Source organism: Macrobrachium rosenbergii, chromosome 18 (assembly GCF_040412425.1).
Source record: "Macrobrachium rosenbergii isolate ZJJX-2024 chromosome 18, ASM4041242v1, whole genome shotgun sequence".
In the NCBI taxonomy this organism is placed as follows: Eukaryota; Metazoa; Arthropoda; class Malacostraca; order Decapoda; family Palaemonidae; genus Macrobrachium; species Macrobrachium rosenbergii.
The window spans coordinates 15,828,691-15,841,399 of record NC_089758.1 but is presented as its reverse complement, the minus strand read 5'-3'; the positions used below and the strand labels follow the sequence as shown (position 1 = coordinate 15,841,399).

The 12,709-nt window shown below is 32.2% G+C and overlaps 1 protein-coding gene across 1 annotated transcript in view; it reads right to left on the bottom strand.

The window, feature by feature from the left end:
• LOC136848145 (uncharacterized) overlaps positions 1 to 12,709 on the bottom strand; it is a 307,270-nt gene that overhangs the window by 60,375 nt on the left and 234,186 nt on the right. The window contains exon 5 of the mRNA XM_067120423.1: positions 1,603 to 1,766. Within this exon, the coding sequence (XP_066976524.1) occupies positions 1,603 to 1,766 (164 nt within the window). The remainder of the gene's footprint in view (positions 1 to 1,602; positions 1,767 to 12,709) is intronic.

Genomic DNA, 12,709 nt, shown 5'->3' with positions numbered 1-12,709 from the left:
TATATATATATATATATCAAATATATATATATATATATATATATATATACAGTATATAGTCAAAGCATATGCATATGGAAATGTGCATGAAAATACATACATTTATACATACATAAGTCAAATATAACAAACGCACAAACATATGTATATATGTGTGTGTGTGTGTGTGTGTTTAGAAACACTGAAGAATCGCCACCAAGTATTTTATTTTCCTATTTACATTTATTCATTTCGCAAGTTATTAAATACATAAACACCGTTAGATCAAGCTTAGCTTGACTTCAGTGTAGGTCAAAAGGTCACAACGAAATCTTAAATAGGACAAAGCTCCGAGGAGTTTCGAGACACAGAAAGACAACCAGATCAAGGTCATCAAGAAAAGAAACAGGTAACTTGATACAGACGTCATGCGGTAAATAACGCCCAAATGACAGTCAGTCAGAGGCGCGGCAACCGAATTCATAAATGAAAACGGACAGTTAAAATATCTATCAGAAAATCTTGACGACTGATTTTCAAAGTTGCTATTAGAAGAAGAAATCCTTTATCAACATTCCTAGCCATGGCAAAAAAAAAAAAAATAAAACTCTACGTTCAGGTTATTTGATCGTTAATTGCATTTTATGCCTCGAGGAGGTAGTCAGATTCTAGAGGTCGTCCATCGCCGCCTAATTAACATTGATCTCGGGGCCATAAAGTAGAAAGGTGAAAAATCATTTCCTGTCTGAGGGAAAATCTTCTCAAGAGGTTATTTCGATATCGTTTTGTTCTTCAAAGATGAGGATCATTTCCTTTGTAGAGAGGATTCGCTTATAATTTTGACGAATGAAAATTTTTCTCTTATTTTTCTACGACAGTAAAATCCACTTATTTATAATTTTAATAAAAAAATTTTCCTCTAAGATATGACCTTACTTACTATTCAGCTGTATTTGATCTATAAGAGTAAAAATCAGTCCAATTACTTTTAATGATGATAATGAAAAGAATAGCAATAAGATTTTATTAAAGAATAAAATGGTTGAAAAAAATTGAAAAATAAAGAAAGATGATAAAAAATTAAAAGGGGGAAAATAATAATAATCGAGAAACGGAAATAAGAATATCATATCTGTAAGATTTTTGTAAAATATGAAAAGAATGTCAAAAGAAAAGTACAACAACCAGAGATTGAAATCCTAAATAGTACGATTATAACAACTCCCAGAAAGGGAAACAAATATTAACATGATACAGACAAAAAACTGAATGTTTAATATGATAAAAATAAAAATAAAAAATAGCAACAAAAAAGGATAAAAGTGATAAATGAAATTAAAGTGTAACAGAGTAAAAAACGAAATGGAGAGAGAGTAATAATAAAAAAATAATCAATAATCAGTAATCAATGAAAAACGAAATTAAAAGCAAAAGGAAAATAAAGAGAGAAAACCCAGACAAGTAGTATACATAAAAAAATGGGAGAGAACAAGCAAAGAATAGAAAGAATAAGAAAAATAGTAATAAGGAAAAAGAATGGGAGAGAACAATCAAAGAATGGAAAGATTAAGAAAAATAATAAAAAAGGGATAAAAAAAAAGGACAGAAAGAAGAAACTTATACCTTATTGTAGCTTCCGTTCTCATCGTCGTAACCGCCGTTGAGCTGAGCGCCCTCCTCGCCGTGGATCTTCCTGGCATCTAGCCCCAGGTAGTAGATCTCCGGGTAGGCCTCGATCTCCCGTCTCTCGTATTCCGTCAACTGGTCGCTGTACAGTTTCAGCGCTTCTGTAAATGGACGGGAGGAAATTAGGACTGTTTAACTTTTTTACTCTAACGTAGACGGGGCAGTCAGTGTTTGAATTTTTTTTTCCTTCTGAGACAGAACGAAAATTCTGTTTTTTTATTTATACTCTGAAATAGACTGGGCAATCAGGTTTTCCCCAAAAATGAACACCATATTCTTCGGAAGCTTGAATTTCATGCTGATGGCCCCTGTAGTGGGGTTGTTCCATAAGAATAGGGTTCATCTTCTCAATAATAATAATAATAATAATAATAATAATAATAATAATAATAATAATAATAATAATAATAATAATAAACTAAGAAAGATTATTCTTTTACTACTCTGCAACAGAATGGGCAGTCAGTTTTACCATTTTGGTTCCAAAGTAAAGCTACAAAAAAAAAAAAGGTTATTTATTTTTACTCTGAAATAGACTGGGCAATCGGGGTTTCCATTTTAATTATAAAGTAACCTAAACAAAAATAAAGCGAGATTGTTGTTTTACTCTGAAACAGAGCGAGCAGTCAGTTTTACCATTTTGTTTCTAAAGTAAAACTACAAAAATCAAGTTATTCATTTTCAATCTGAAACAGACTGGGTAATCAGTGTTGCCACTCTGATAGAGCAAAATACGTTACAATTTTATTTCTAAAATAAAAAAAATGAAGATTATTCTTTTACCACTCTGAAACAGACTGGGCAGTCAGCTGAACCATTTTTACTCAAATATAAACTACAAAAAAATCAGGTTATTAATTTTCACTCTGAAACAGACTGGGCAAGCAGTGTTGCCACTTTGATAGACTGGGCAAACAGTGTTACTATTTGGATTCGAATATAAACTACAAAAAATCAGGTTATTCTTTCCAACTCTGAAAGAGACTGGGGATTCAGTGTTAGCTTTTTCATTCTAAAGAAAAAAATCAGGGTTATTTTTTTCCCCCGCGCTGAATTAGACTGGGCAATCAGACCTACCATTTTCATTTAAAAGCAAACTACAAAAATCGGTGTTATTTTTTTTTATTTAAAGTAGACAGAACAGTCTGTGTAATCATTTATCTTTTGAAACAAACAAAAAATATGAAGTTCTGAAATAGACGAGGAAAAATCAGATTAATTTTTTTCGCTCTTGAAATCAGGGTCATTCATTTTCCCTTTTTTTCTTCTGAAATGGGATGAAAAACCAGTTTTTACCCTTTTTTATTCTTCTGAAACAAAGTGAAAAATCAGCGCTATCCTTTTCATTCTGAAATAAATGGAGCGAGCAGCTGACCTTTTCTTCTGAAATAGACTGAAAAATCAGTTATTCTTTCTCAGTCTGGAAATAAACTGGGTGTTCAGAGCCAACCTTTTTCTTCTGAAATAAACTGAAAAAAAAAATCAGGAGGTTATTCTTCTCATTCTAAAATAGATGGAAAAGTCAGGCTTATCTTTTCATCAGATGTCCGACTGTCATCCAAATATCAAAGGTCATGGGCACGGAGGAAAAATAAAAAAATTAAAAATATATCAATCAATGAATAAATATTTAAAAAAGGGAAATATGCGTACAAAAGAATGGAAAAAAGTATATCTATATAAACAAAAAATAAACATCTAAAGTGAAAAGTCACTGAACGAAAAAAGACAATAAATAAAAATACATAAAAAGCTGTACACGAGAGCAACGATAGGAATAAACATATGTAACAAATAGAAAACTGCTTAGATAATTTCACATATGATGAGATTACATAATAGATAATTAAAATTATAAAATGAAATCCCGAAGGCGATCACTGGGTCTGAAAATGTCTATCGAAATATCAAATAAACTAAAGTAAAATAAAAAAATAAAATACAATAAAGAAAATAAAATAAATCTACTGAGAAATTTTCAACTAAGGACTACCTAATCCAAATGTTTTCATCAGAACTTTTTAAATTAGACGTGAATGAAACGATCGCTATCACTTTAACGGTGATTCCTATGACAATATTTTAAACCAACGTTTTCTGATAAAAAGAATAAAAATAAAAGAACCGTCGTAAAAACATATCAGAAATTGTTTTAGATGAGCGGGGCGAGAAAAGAATGCTCATCTTCCTTATTTGATCGAAAACTAAAAATTTTATATACATATATATGCATACATGTATGAATGTGCATATATATATATATATATATATATATATATATATATATATATATATATATATATATATATATATATATATATATATATATATATATATATATATATATATATATATATATATATATATATATATATATATATATATATATATATATATATATATATATATATATATATATATATATATATATATATATGTATGTATATGTGTGAGTGTATGTATATATAATCTACAGGAAAAGTAGGATACTTTGGAAAGGTGACTGAGGAGACAAATATGCTTAACTTATTTCTTTATACAATTTGCCTCTTTCGCCAGGCGGACTAATTGCAGTTTCTAAACTTAGGGTGAAATCTACAGCCGCTTTGCTTCGCGTTTTGATTTAACTTCATTCAGGGTTAAACGTAAATGTCAGACTGACAAGATGGCGTAGAATATCAAAACAGTGTTCTGGAACAGTAGAATATATTATGAACAATTCTACTCATATCCAAATCCTGGACAAAAGATTATTTGAAAGTATCCTTGATTCAGTGAAACATACGAACACACAAACACATACAAACACACACACATATGCAAATAATATAAATATATATTTATACACATAAAATATATATATATATATATATATATATATATATATATATTTATATGTTTATGTATATAAATATATATATATATATATATATATATATATATATATATGTTTATATATATAAATATATATTTATATTATGTGTATATATATATATATATTATATATATATATATATATATATATATACATATATATATATATATATATATATATATATATATATATATATATATATATATATATATAAATGTGTGTATAAAATTGGCAAGATTAGGTAAAATTGGTTAACCTCTGATTTTACCCAACCAACTTCGAAATTCCTATTTGGGTAGATTTTAGGCATTAATATGTTATTACAATACCACTTATAAAGCAGCGTTCCCATGAAATGCAATTACACCATACTGAATACTATAAAAAAACTCTGCAATAAATTTCGTTTTATACAATATTTCTGAGGCGAGAGAGACAAGGAGGCAACACTAAAGAAGACATCCTTCAAGGAAGCTTGTGTTCTCTCTCTCTCTCTCTCTCTCTCTCTCTCTCTCTCTCTCTCTCTCTCTCTCTCTCTCTCTTCTCATCTCTTTTCTCTATGCTCTTTCCATTAACGAAGTTCTTGCAAGATGAGCAGTGACCCGATTTAATCTTTCTCTCCAAGTGTCCCTAATTAGAGGCACTTAATAGGCAAGCATTTCTGATTAATGGCCTTGAATGGAGACGTAATAATGGGGAAGACAAACTCTCTCACTATTCGCAATTGCACATAGCCATGAGCATTTTTGTCTTGCAATTGTCCTTGCGAACATTTCTAGAGGCAGACATATGCATGTAGGTGTATATTGTTATCTGCTTGCTAGATAGGTACAAACACTTGTGTATGTATGTATGTATTATGTATATTTATATATATATTATATACATATATATATATATATATATATATATATATATATATATATATATATATATATATATATATATATATATATATATATATACATACTTTTAGGTGAAGTTTTTCTGTTTTACAATTTTCGTTAAAAGCAATTGATTTAAGTGTCATCAGTGAGTTTCTTCAGAACGTCAGAGTTTTTTTTCCGATTCTCATGCGTCAGTTAGCATGAGAATCGTTCAAAACTCCGACGTTGTGAAGATTCCTGCAAGAAACTCATTTATGCCTCTAAAGGCAATTACTTTCATCGAAAATTATATATATATATATATATATATATATATATATATATACTGTATATATATATATATATATAAATATAAATATACATATGTTATATATAATATATATATATATATATATATGTTATATATAAACATATATATATATATATATATATATATATATATATATATATATATATATATATATATATATATATACTATATATATATATATATATATATAAATATAAATATATATATATTATATATAAATATATATATATATATATATATATATATATATATATATATATATATATATATATATATATATATATATATATATATATATATATATTCAAGTATGTATGAGAAAAAAAGAAAAAGAAAAATTTTGCACTTTCAGAAAATATGTTGTTATTATACTCATATTAATATGACCAAACTAAATTTTTAACTCTGGAAGGTCAGTGTCAGATGCGCACAACCGTTTATGAAGAGTCATCATCATTATATTAATTCTCGTAAAGACGTGGGTATGGCAAAAAAAGAATTCAAATTCGATAATAAGTCATGATTCATTCTAACGAATAAGCAATTCAGTTACATACTTAATGAAGTGTATAAACATGTAAATTGTCATTTCGAACATTTTAAAATTTTCAAAAATTTCCTTCTCCTTACTGAACATGAAAATTAATTGTTGTTGTTCTGTGCAGTAGTTTACCGTGAATAAATACATAAAGGAAACCTGTATACATATACATACATACATACATACATGTATATATGTGTGTGTGTAATTAAACAAATAACAAACGATAAAACAAACGTATCGCATGCACCAACGAACCTCCCAGAATCCCATTACTTCCAGCAGAAGCGAATCTCAGTAAGCAGGCGACTTTCGCTTTCAAGAAGCGGTAAAAAAAAAAAAAAATCTCCTCTGGATGAAAAGAAGTTTTTTTTTTTAACTTGAAAGAAAGGAACTTGCTACAAGAGGTTTTGAGGGAGGGAGAAATGTTTGGAGGAGGGAGGAGAACTGAGGGAGAGAGATGAGAAGAGAAGAATAAGTTATTTAGAGATACGAGGGTTTTGATGGAGGGAGACGTGTTTGAAGGGGGGGAGAGAGAGAGAGAGAGAGAGAGAGAGAGAGAGAGAGAGAGAGAGAGAGAGAGAGAAGGTCGGTCTTTAAGAAGGCACAATGGGTGGCGTTGGGAAGGAAGAAAGGCTAGAAGGAATTAGGACAACTGAGGATGAGAGAGAGAGAGAGAGAGAGAGAGAGAGAGAGAGAGAGAAGGCACTACTTGTTAGTAAGGATGACGGAACATGGCAAATGGATGCAGAAGGAGAAGTAGACAATGCTGAAGAGGGTTAATGAAGAATAATGAGACTGCATAAATAATGATAATTACGACGTACAAGAAGAACAAAAAAACCGCACCACATTTTCATGGCTATTCAAGAGATAGCGATGCCCCTAATGAGGAAAAAAAATCATGACGCTGGAATTAGCGACACGAGACCCATCGAAAAAACGACGGCTGTGAACGGCGAAAAGAAAAAGCGGTAAAAGTCAAGGAATATGGCGGCTAAAAATCACGTCGGTGAAGAAGAAGAAGAAGAAGAAGAAGAAGAAGAAGAAGAAGAAGAAGAATGGCTATAGGTAGAGAGTAGGTTCGTCCGAGGATCAAACTTGAAGAGGATAGGGCGAGACGAGTGATTTCAATAAAGGATGCAGCCCAAAGAAACGGGATGGAAAGGATACGACCCCTCCTGATTTGGAGGAGGAGGAGGAGGAGGAGGAGGAGGAGGAGGAGGAGGAGGAGGAGGAGGAGGAGGAGGAGGGGGCTGAATGAAAGCGGAGAAAAGTGTCAGCGGAGCATTTACATTTGGAAGGTGAGAAGAGAAAAATGTCAGTGAGAGAACCGTAAGAGAACAGGCGTGGGAGTTGACGCTGGTTTGAATGTAAGGGGCGAAAAAGAATTAGTGTTTCAGGAGAGGATTTTGTTAAGAGAGATTGCTGGCGGTAAAGGGGCTAGGCCGATGTGTCCAACAGACAGACAGACAGAAACGTACAATAGTGGGTTGTGGAGGTAGAAAAGAGCGAAAGAGAGAGAGAGAGAGAGAGAGAGAGAGATAAGAAAAAACCATGGCCTACTGACGTGATAAAAGTGGTTCACGGGTTGGAGAAAAGCTTGCAAGTGATAGAAGAACTGTGTTAGTGTGCATAGGTAGAAAAAGAGAGAGAGAGAGAGAGAGAGAGAGAGAGAGAGAGAGAGAAACCTGGCCTACTGACGTGTCAGTGTGTATGTGTGTAAGAGAGAGAGAGAGAGAGAGAGAGAGAGAGAGAGAGAGAGAGAGAGAGAGAGTTTACTGATGTAGTAAAGGTGGTCTATCTAATGTAGAAAAGCTCGAAAGAGAAAGAAGAACTATGTTTGTGTGCATGTGTGTAAGAGAGAGAGAGAGAGAGAGAGATGGTAACTAAAGACGTCCATCAAACATTCAGTGTCGGAGTAAAGGGGAACGAGCGGCCACCGCCGTCAGGTAGCTCCTCTTTTGTACACAATCGTCTGGCGAAAGTTTTAAAGGCCGAGGCTAAGAAAAGCTCTAATGGATGCTGCAGCTGTATGGATGCATACAGCCACCGATTTCTCTCTCTCTCTCTCTCTCTCTCTCTCTCTCTCTCTCTCTCTCTCTCTCTATGGATGGGTACTACCTCTTCTTGACTGGGGGACAACTGGCGCTTTCTCGCCGACTGTGTAAACAGGGAACTTATGTGTGGCCCAACGGAGGGACAGGTTTGCTTTTATATTTTAGTTACGAACAAACACATGCGCACACTATACATACATACATATACATACATACATATATATATACAGTATATACATATATATTTATATTCATATATAATATATATATATATATATATATATATATATATATATATATATATATATATATATATATATATATATATATATATATATACATTATATATATGTGTGTGTGTACCTAACACTCTCTCTCTCTCTCTCTCTCTCTCTCTCTCTCTCTCTCTCTCTATATATATATATATATATATATATGTGTGTGTGTGTGTGTATATATATATACTGTATATATGTGTGTGTGTGTTTTGTGTGCGTGCTCGCGCGCGCGCGTGTATATGTATATGTGTCCGTGTGTTCTCTTCCTTCTCTTCCAACGTTTCCTTTCCCCTACTGAATGTGAGCCTTAAACTCAATCTCATATCTAAGGTCAGAAAAGGGGACAGAAATTAAGCACTTTCACCCGTAATCGATTTACTCGCCAGCGAGACCTGGTCGACGTCACTTCCTCTTTAACACCATAAATGATGCAATAATCGTGGTTACGCCACCAGCATGTAAATAGCCAGATTGCCGACGGAGCCCTGATTGACAGGCCACCTTCCAGTATAAACCCTGAAAGAGGCTTGAGGTCAATAAAACGTTTGAAGTTGGGCTCACGTCTTAAACTAATCGAAGACCTAATTCTAAGTTCTAACTGGCAGGTTTCAGTAGGTATACCGATGTTGTTATAAGACGGCTCAAGCTATTCTGGGTTAAAAGTTAGGCCTCATGACTTTTCTTTGACCACACTTGTTTACCTAAGAATACCCTCTCTATTTATTGTTCATGTCGGTTTTCATCTATGATCCATTCCAGGTAGTGTACGCGTAACGATTCTTAATTTACGGGGTTAAGATTAAATTGTCTTATATATGTTTTTAGGCAATTTATGTATAGTTATTGATATGTTTGTGTCTAACACATTTATAAAGATGTAAGCTCGTGCGCAAGCATATAGACTTACATACACATACAGATAACATCTATACATGCATATATATACATATATATATATATATATATATATATATATATATATATATATATATATATATATATATATTATAATCTGTATGTGTAAATCTATATGCGCGCGCACGAGCTCACATATTTGTAAATTAGCTGGACATATACAAATCAGTAACCAAACATAAATTCCCTAAAAACGTATATAAGACAATTTCATCTTCGTCCTGTAAATTTTATATACTGTAAATTATATATATATATATATATATATATATATATATATATATATATATATATATATATATATATATATATATATATATATATATATTGTATATGTGTGTGTATCTGTATGCGTAAAACTCAATACGTAGTACAAGTACATTCACTGCAACATTACAAGCAAATTGCTAATTAAAATCCTCAATAGTATCCCTGACACTCACTGAAGAGCGTGCAAACATCCGGGATCTTGATGAGACCCCACTCGATTCTCATTATTAGCCAGAGCAGTAGATGTGAATGCAACAGCATTTGCGGCAGATAATGAGACCGGCGATCAAAACCAAACCTTCTCTGCAGGCTTAAATGCTTTATAAGAAATCTTCATTTTATAGTTAAGGGCATATTTACTCAAATATGAATGAATGGAATTAATAGCTCTCTTTATTTCACCTATATGAACAAACTAATGATATATCCAAAGCTATTGTAAGTAGTGAATATTTGGATTTGAATAATAAAAAAAAAAATACGACAATCTCACGGTAATCTTGAATTTTAACAAATATGGGTGTAGGTCTCCCTCTTAGATATTGTGGACAATTGATTACCTGACTTTATTATGGTGGTAGATGCAAAGCTGAGCTTTCTTGTGACTAAGCTCAACCTTAAACATTCAATACTTACTGAGTTAATTAGTCTAGGCTGCCCTTGAAGTGAAAAAAAAATTAGTCCATTTTTCTTTCGAGCTGAAGAAAAAAAAAATCCTATAAAGGTCTGTATTATATTTCCGAGTCCCAATGACATTAAAATTTTCAAATCTTATATAATACGGTCATATTCTTAAACAACTCTAATTGATAACACTTAACGATCACCAGTTATGGTTTCACAGGGCAAAGTGAACGAGGAAACTCTGTTTCTAATTTTACTCAAATCATTCTTCTTTGCGAATAAGTATATACACACACACACACACACACACACACACACACACACACACATATACATATATATATATATATAAATATATATATATATATATATATATATATATATATATATATATATATATATATATATATATATATATATATATATATCTCTATATCTCTTCTCTCTCTCTCTCTCTCTCTCTCAACAGCTGCAGGCAAAAGATTGCATCTATATTTCTTTATTTTACTTTCCAATTATTTTCTGTTCGTCTCTTTGCGGATGTCACTCAACTTCTAAAGCCTCCAAGACAAACTACCCACTCTTCTTTCCGTTCTCCCGCCGAACTCTTCAATTTCCTGTGATCATGATGATGAAATTCAAGATATCTCATTTGTCATCATTCTGGATTCTCTAATAGCATCGGATTTATCTGGGAGATATCAATACAATTTTGGTTCCTAAATCCGCTTTAAAAAATTGATATTCCGTTTCTTTGCAGATTTACATGGGTCATATTTGTTTTCGATTAGAGTGTTGCTAGCGCTCTCTCTCTCTCTCTCTCTCTCTCTCTCTCTCTCTCTCTCTCTCTCTCTCTCTCTCTCTCTCTCTCTCTCTCTCTCTCTAAGCTAGGTTGTTCTGTTACTGTTTCCTCGTTTATACTTTGATATTTCCCTTACATCAGCCTTCTCCTATAATTACATTTTCAATGTTAGAAATAAATTTACCAATAAATTTACATCTACAAAGTCATGAATCGATGATGGATAAATGAAGTTAGCGTAGAGGGAAAACTCCAGAATTAATAAAACATGAAACTCCACAGACAGTGTTTCCATGAAGTACAAATATACCCTGGTGTCCGATTGGAAATTTCAGAACTGATAAATTCGCAATGTTGAAATCATCATGTCCATAACTGGCAATTTTAAGCTGTCAGGGTCAGCAGGCCCCCGATTTAAAGGTAAAATTTACGAGATAAATTTCCACAATCGAGATCAGTATTACCACAACTGATAAGTTTCAGCGTTTCACACAGTGATCCCATGGCTGATAATTTTAGTGCCGAACGCAGCATTTTCTGAACATACATTTACTGTGCCGAAAGCATAAATATCCGTCTTCTTGAGCATAAAGATGCCCGATATCAAAATATTTAGTTCTCTTCGTCATATAAAAAAGCAAAACGAAAACACGGATAAAAGATAAAAATAATGAAATCTGCTCAAGTATCTTCTTCTAACGCACCTCTCAAAAGGTGTCTTATTTGTTACAGGAAGTTACGAAGCTCTTTTGCGACTTATTTTGACAAAATATCGACTCTGAAAAGGTTCATTGTAGGATGAAACTACTATGTGGAATTATTCATTTTAAATTTTCTATTTTATCTATTTATTTATATGTTTACCTAAACTCTTTACAGTTCGAGTTGCACTGTGTTTATGCTAAGGGGTTTTAAGTTTGCATTTCAGAGATTAATAGACTTAGGCTAGTCTTTCACTTAGGCCGTCAATTCCAGAATTGATTAAAACAAGATGGAAATTGTCCGACAGCTCCTATTTTAATAATTCTAAAGGTGTTTATACGTATACATAACAGTCGATCTTTTCAACGTATCTCGAATCACGATAAGTTCAATTTACGAAAATCCAAAACTGATAAATTTATTTTATCCGTGTCACCAATTTCAGGACTGACCAATTTAGCACCTAAGTCCTCAAATCCAGGAGGGATACATTCACGTTGTCCAAGTCAGGAACTGCAGGTTTTATAAATGCAATTCAGAAGTCAGCAATTCTCGACTTTATAAGCGAAAATTCACGAGTCAAGAATTCTCGCATTTATAAATCAAATTTGGAAGTTAGCTTTTCCCGGGCTGACGCATTTCCTAATCGAAGTCAATATCCCAGTGATTTTTGAAACACAATGTCAGTTTTGTAACTTTAGGATATATCTCCCATGATCACTTTTTCTGATCTTTAGCCAACACTTCGGAATTCCATCCAAAAGTCTGTTTTCCATCATT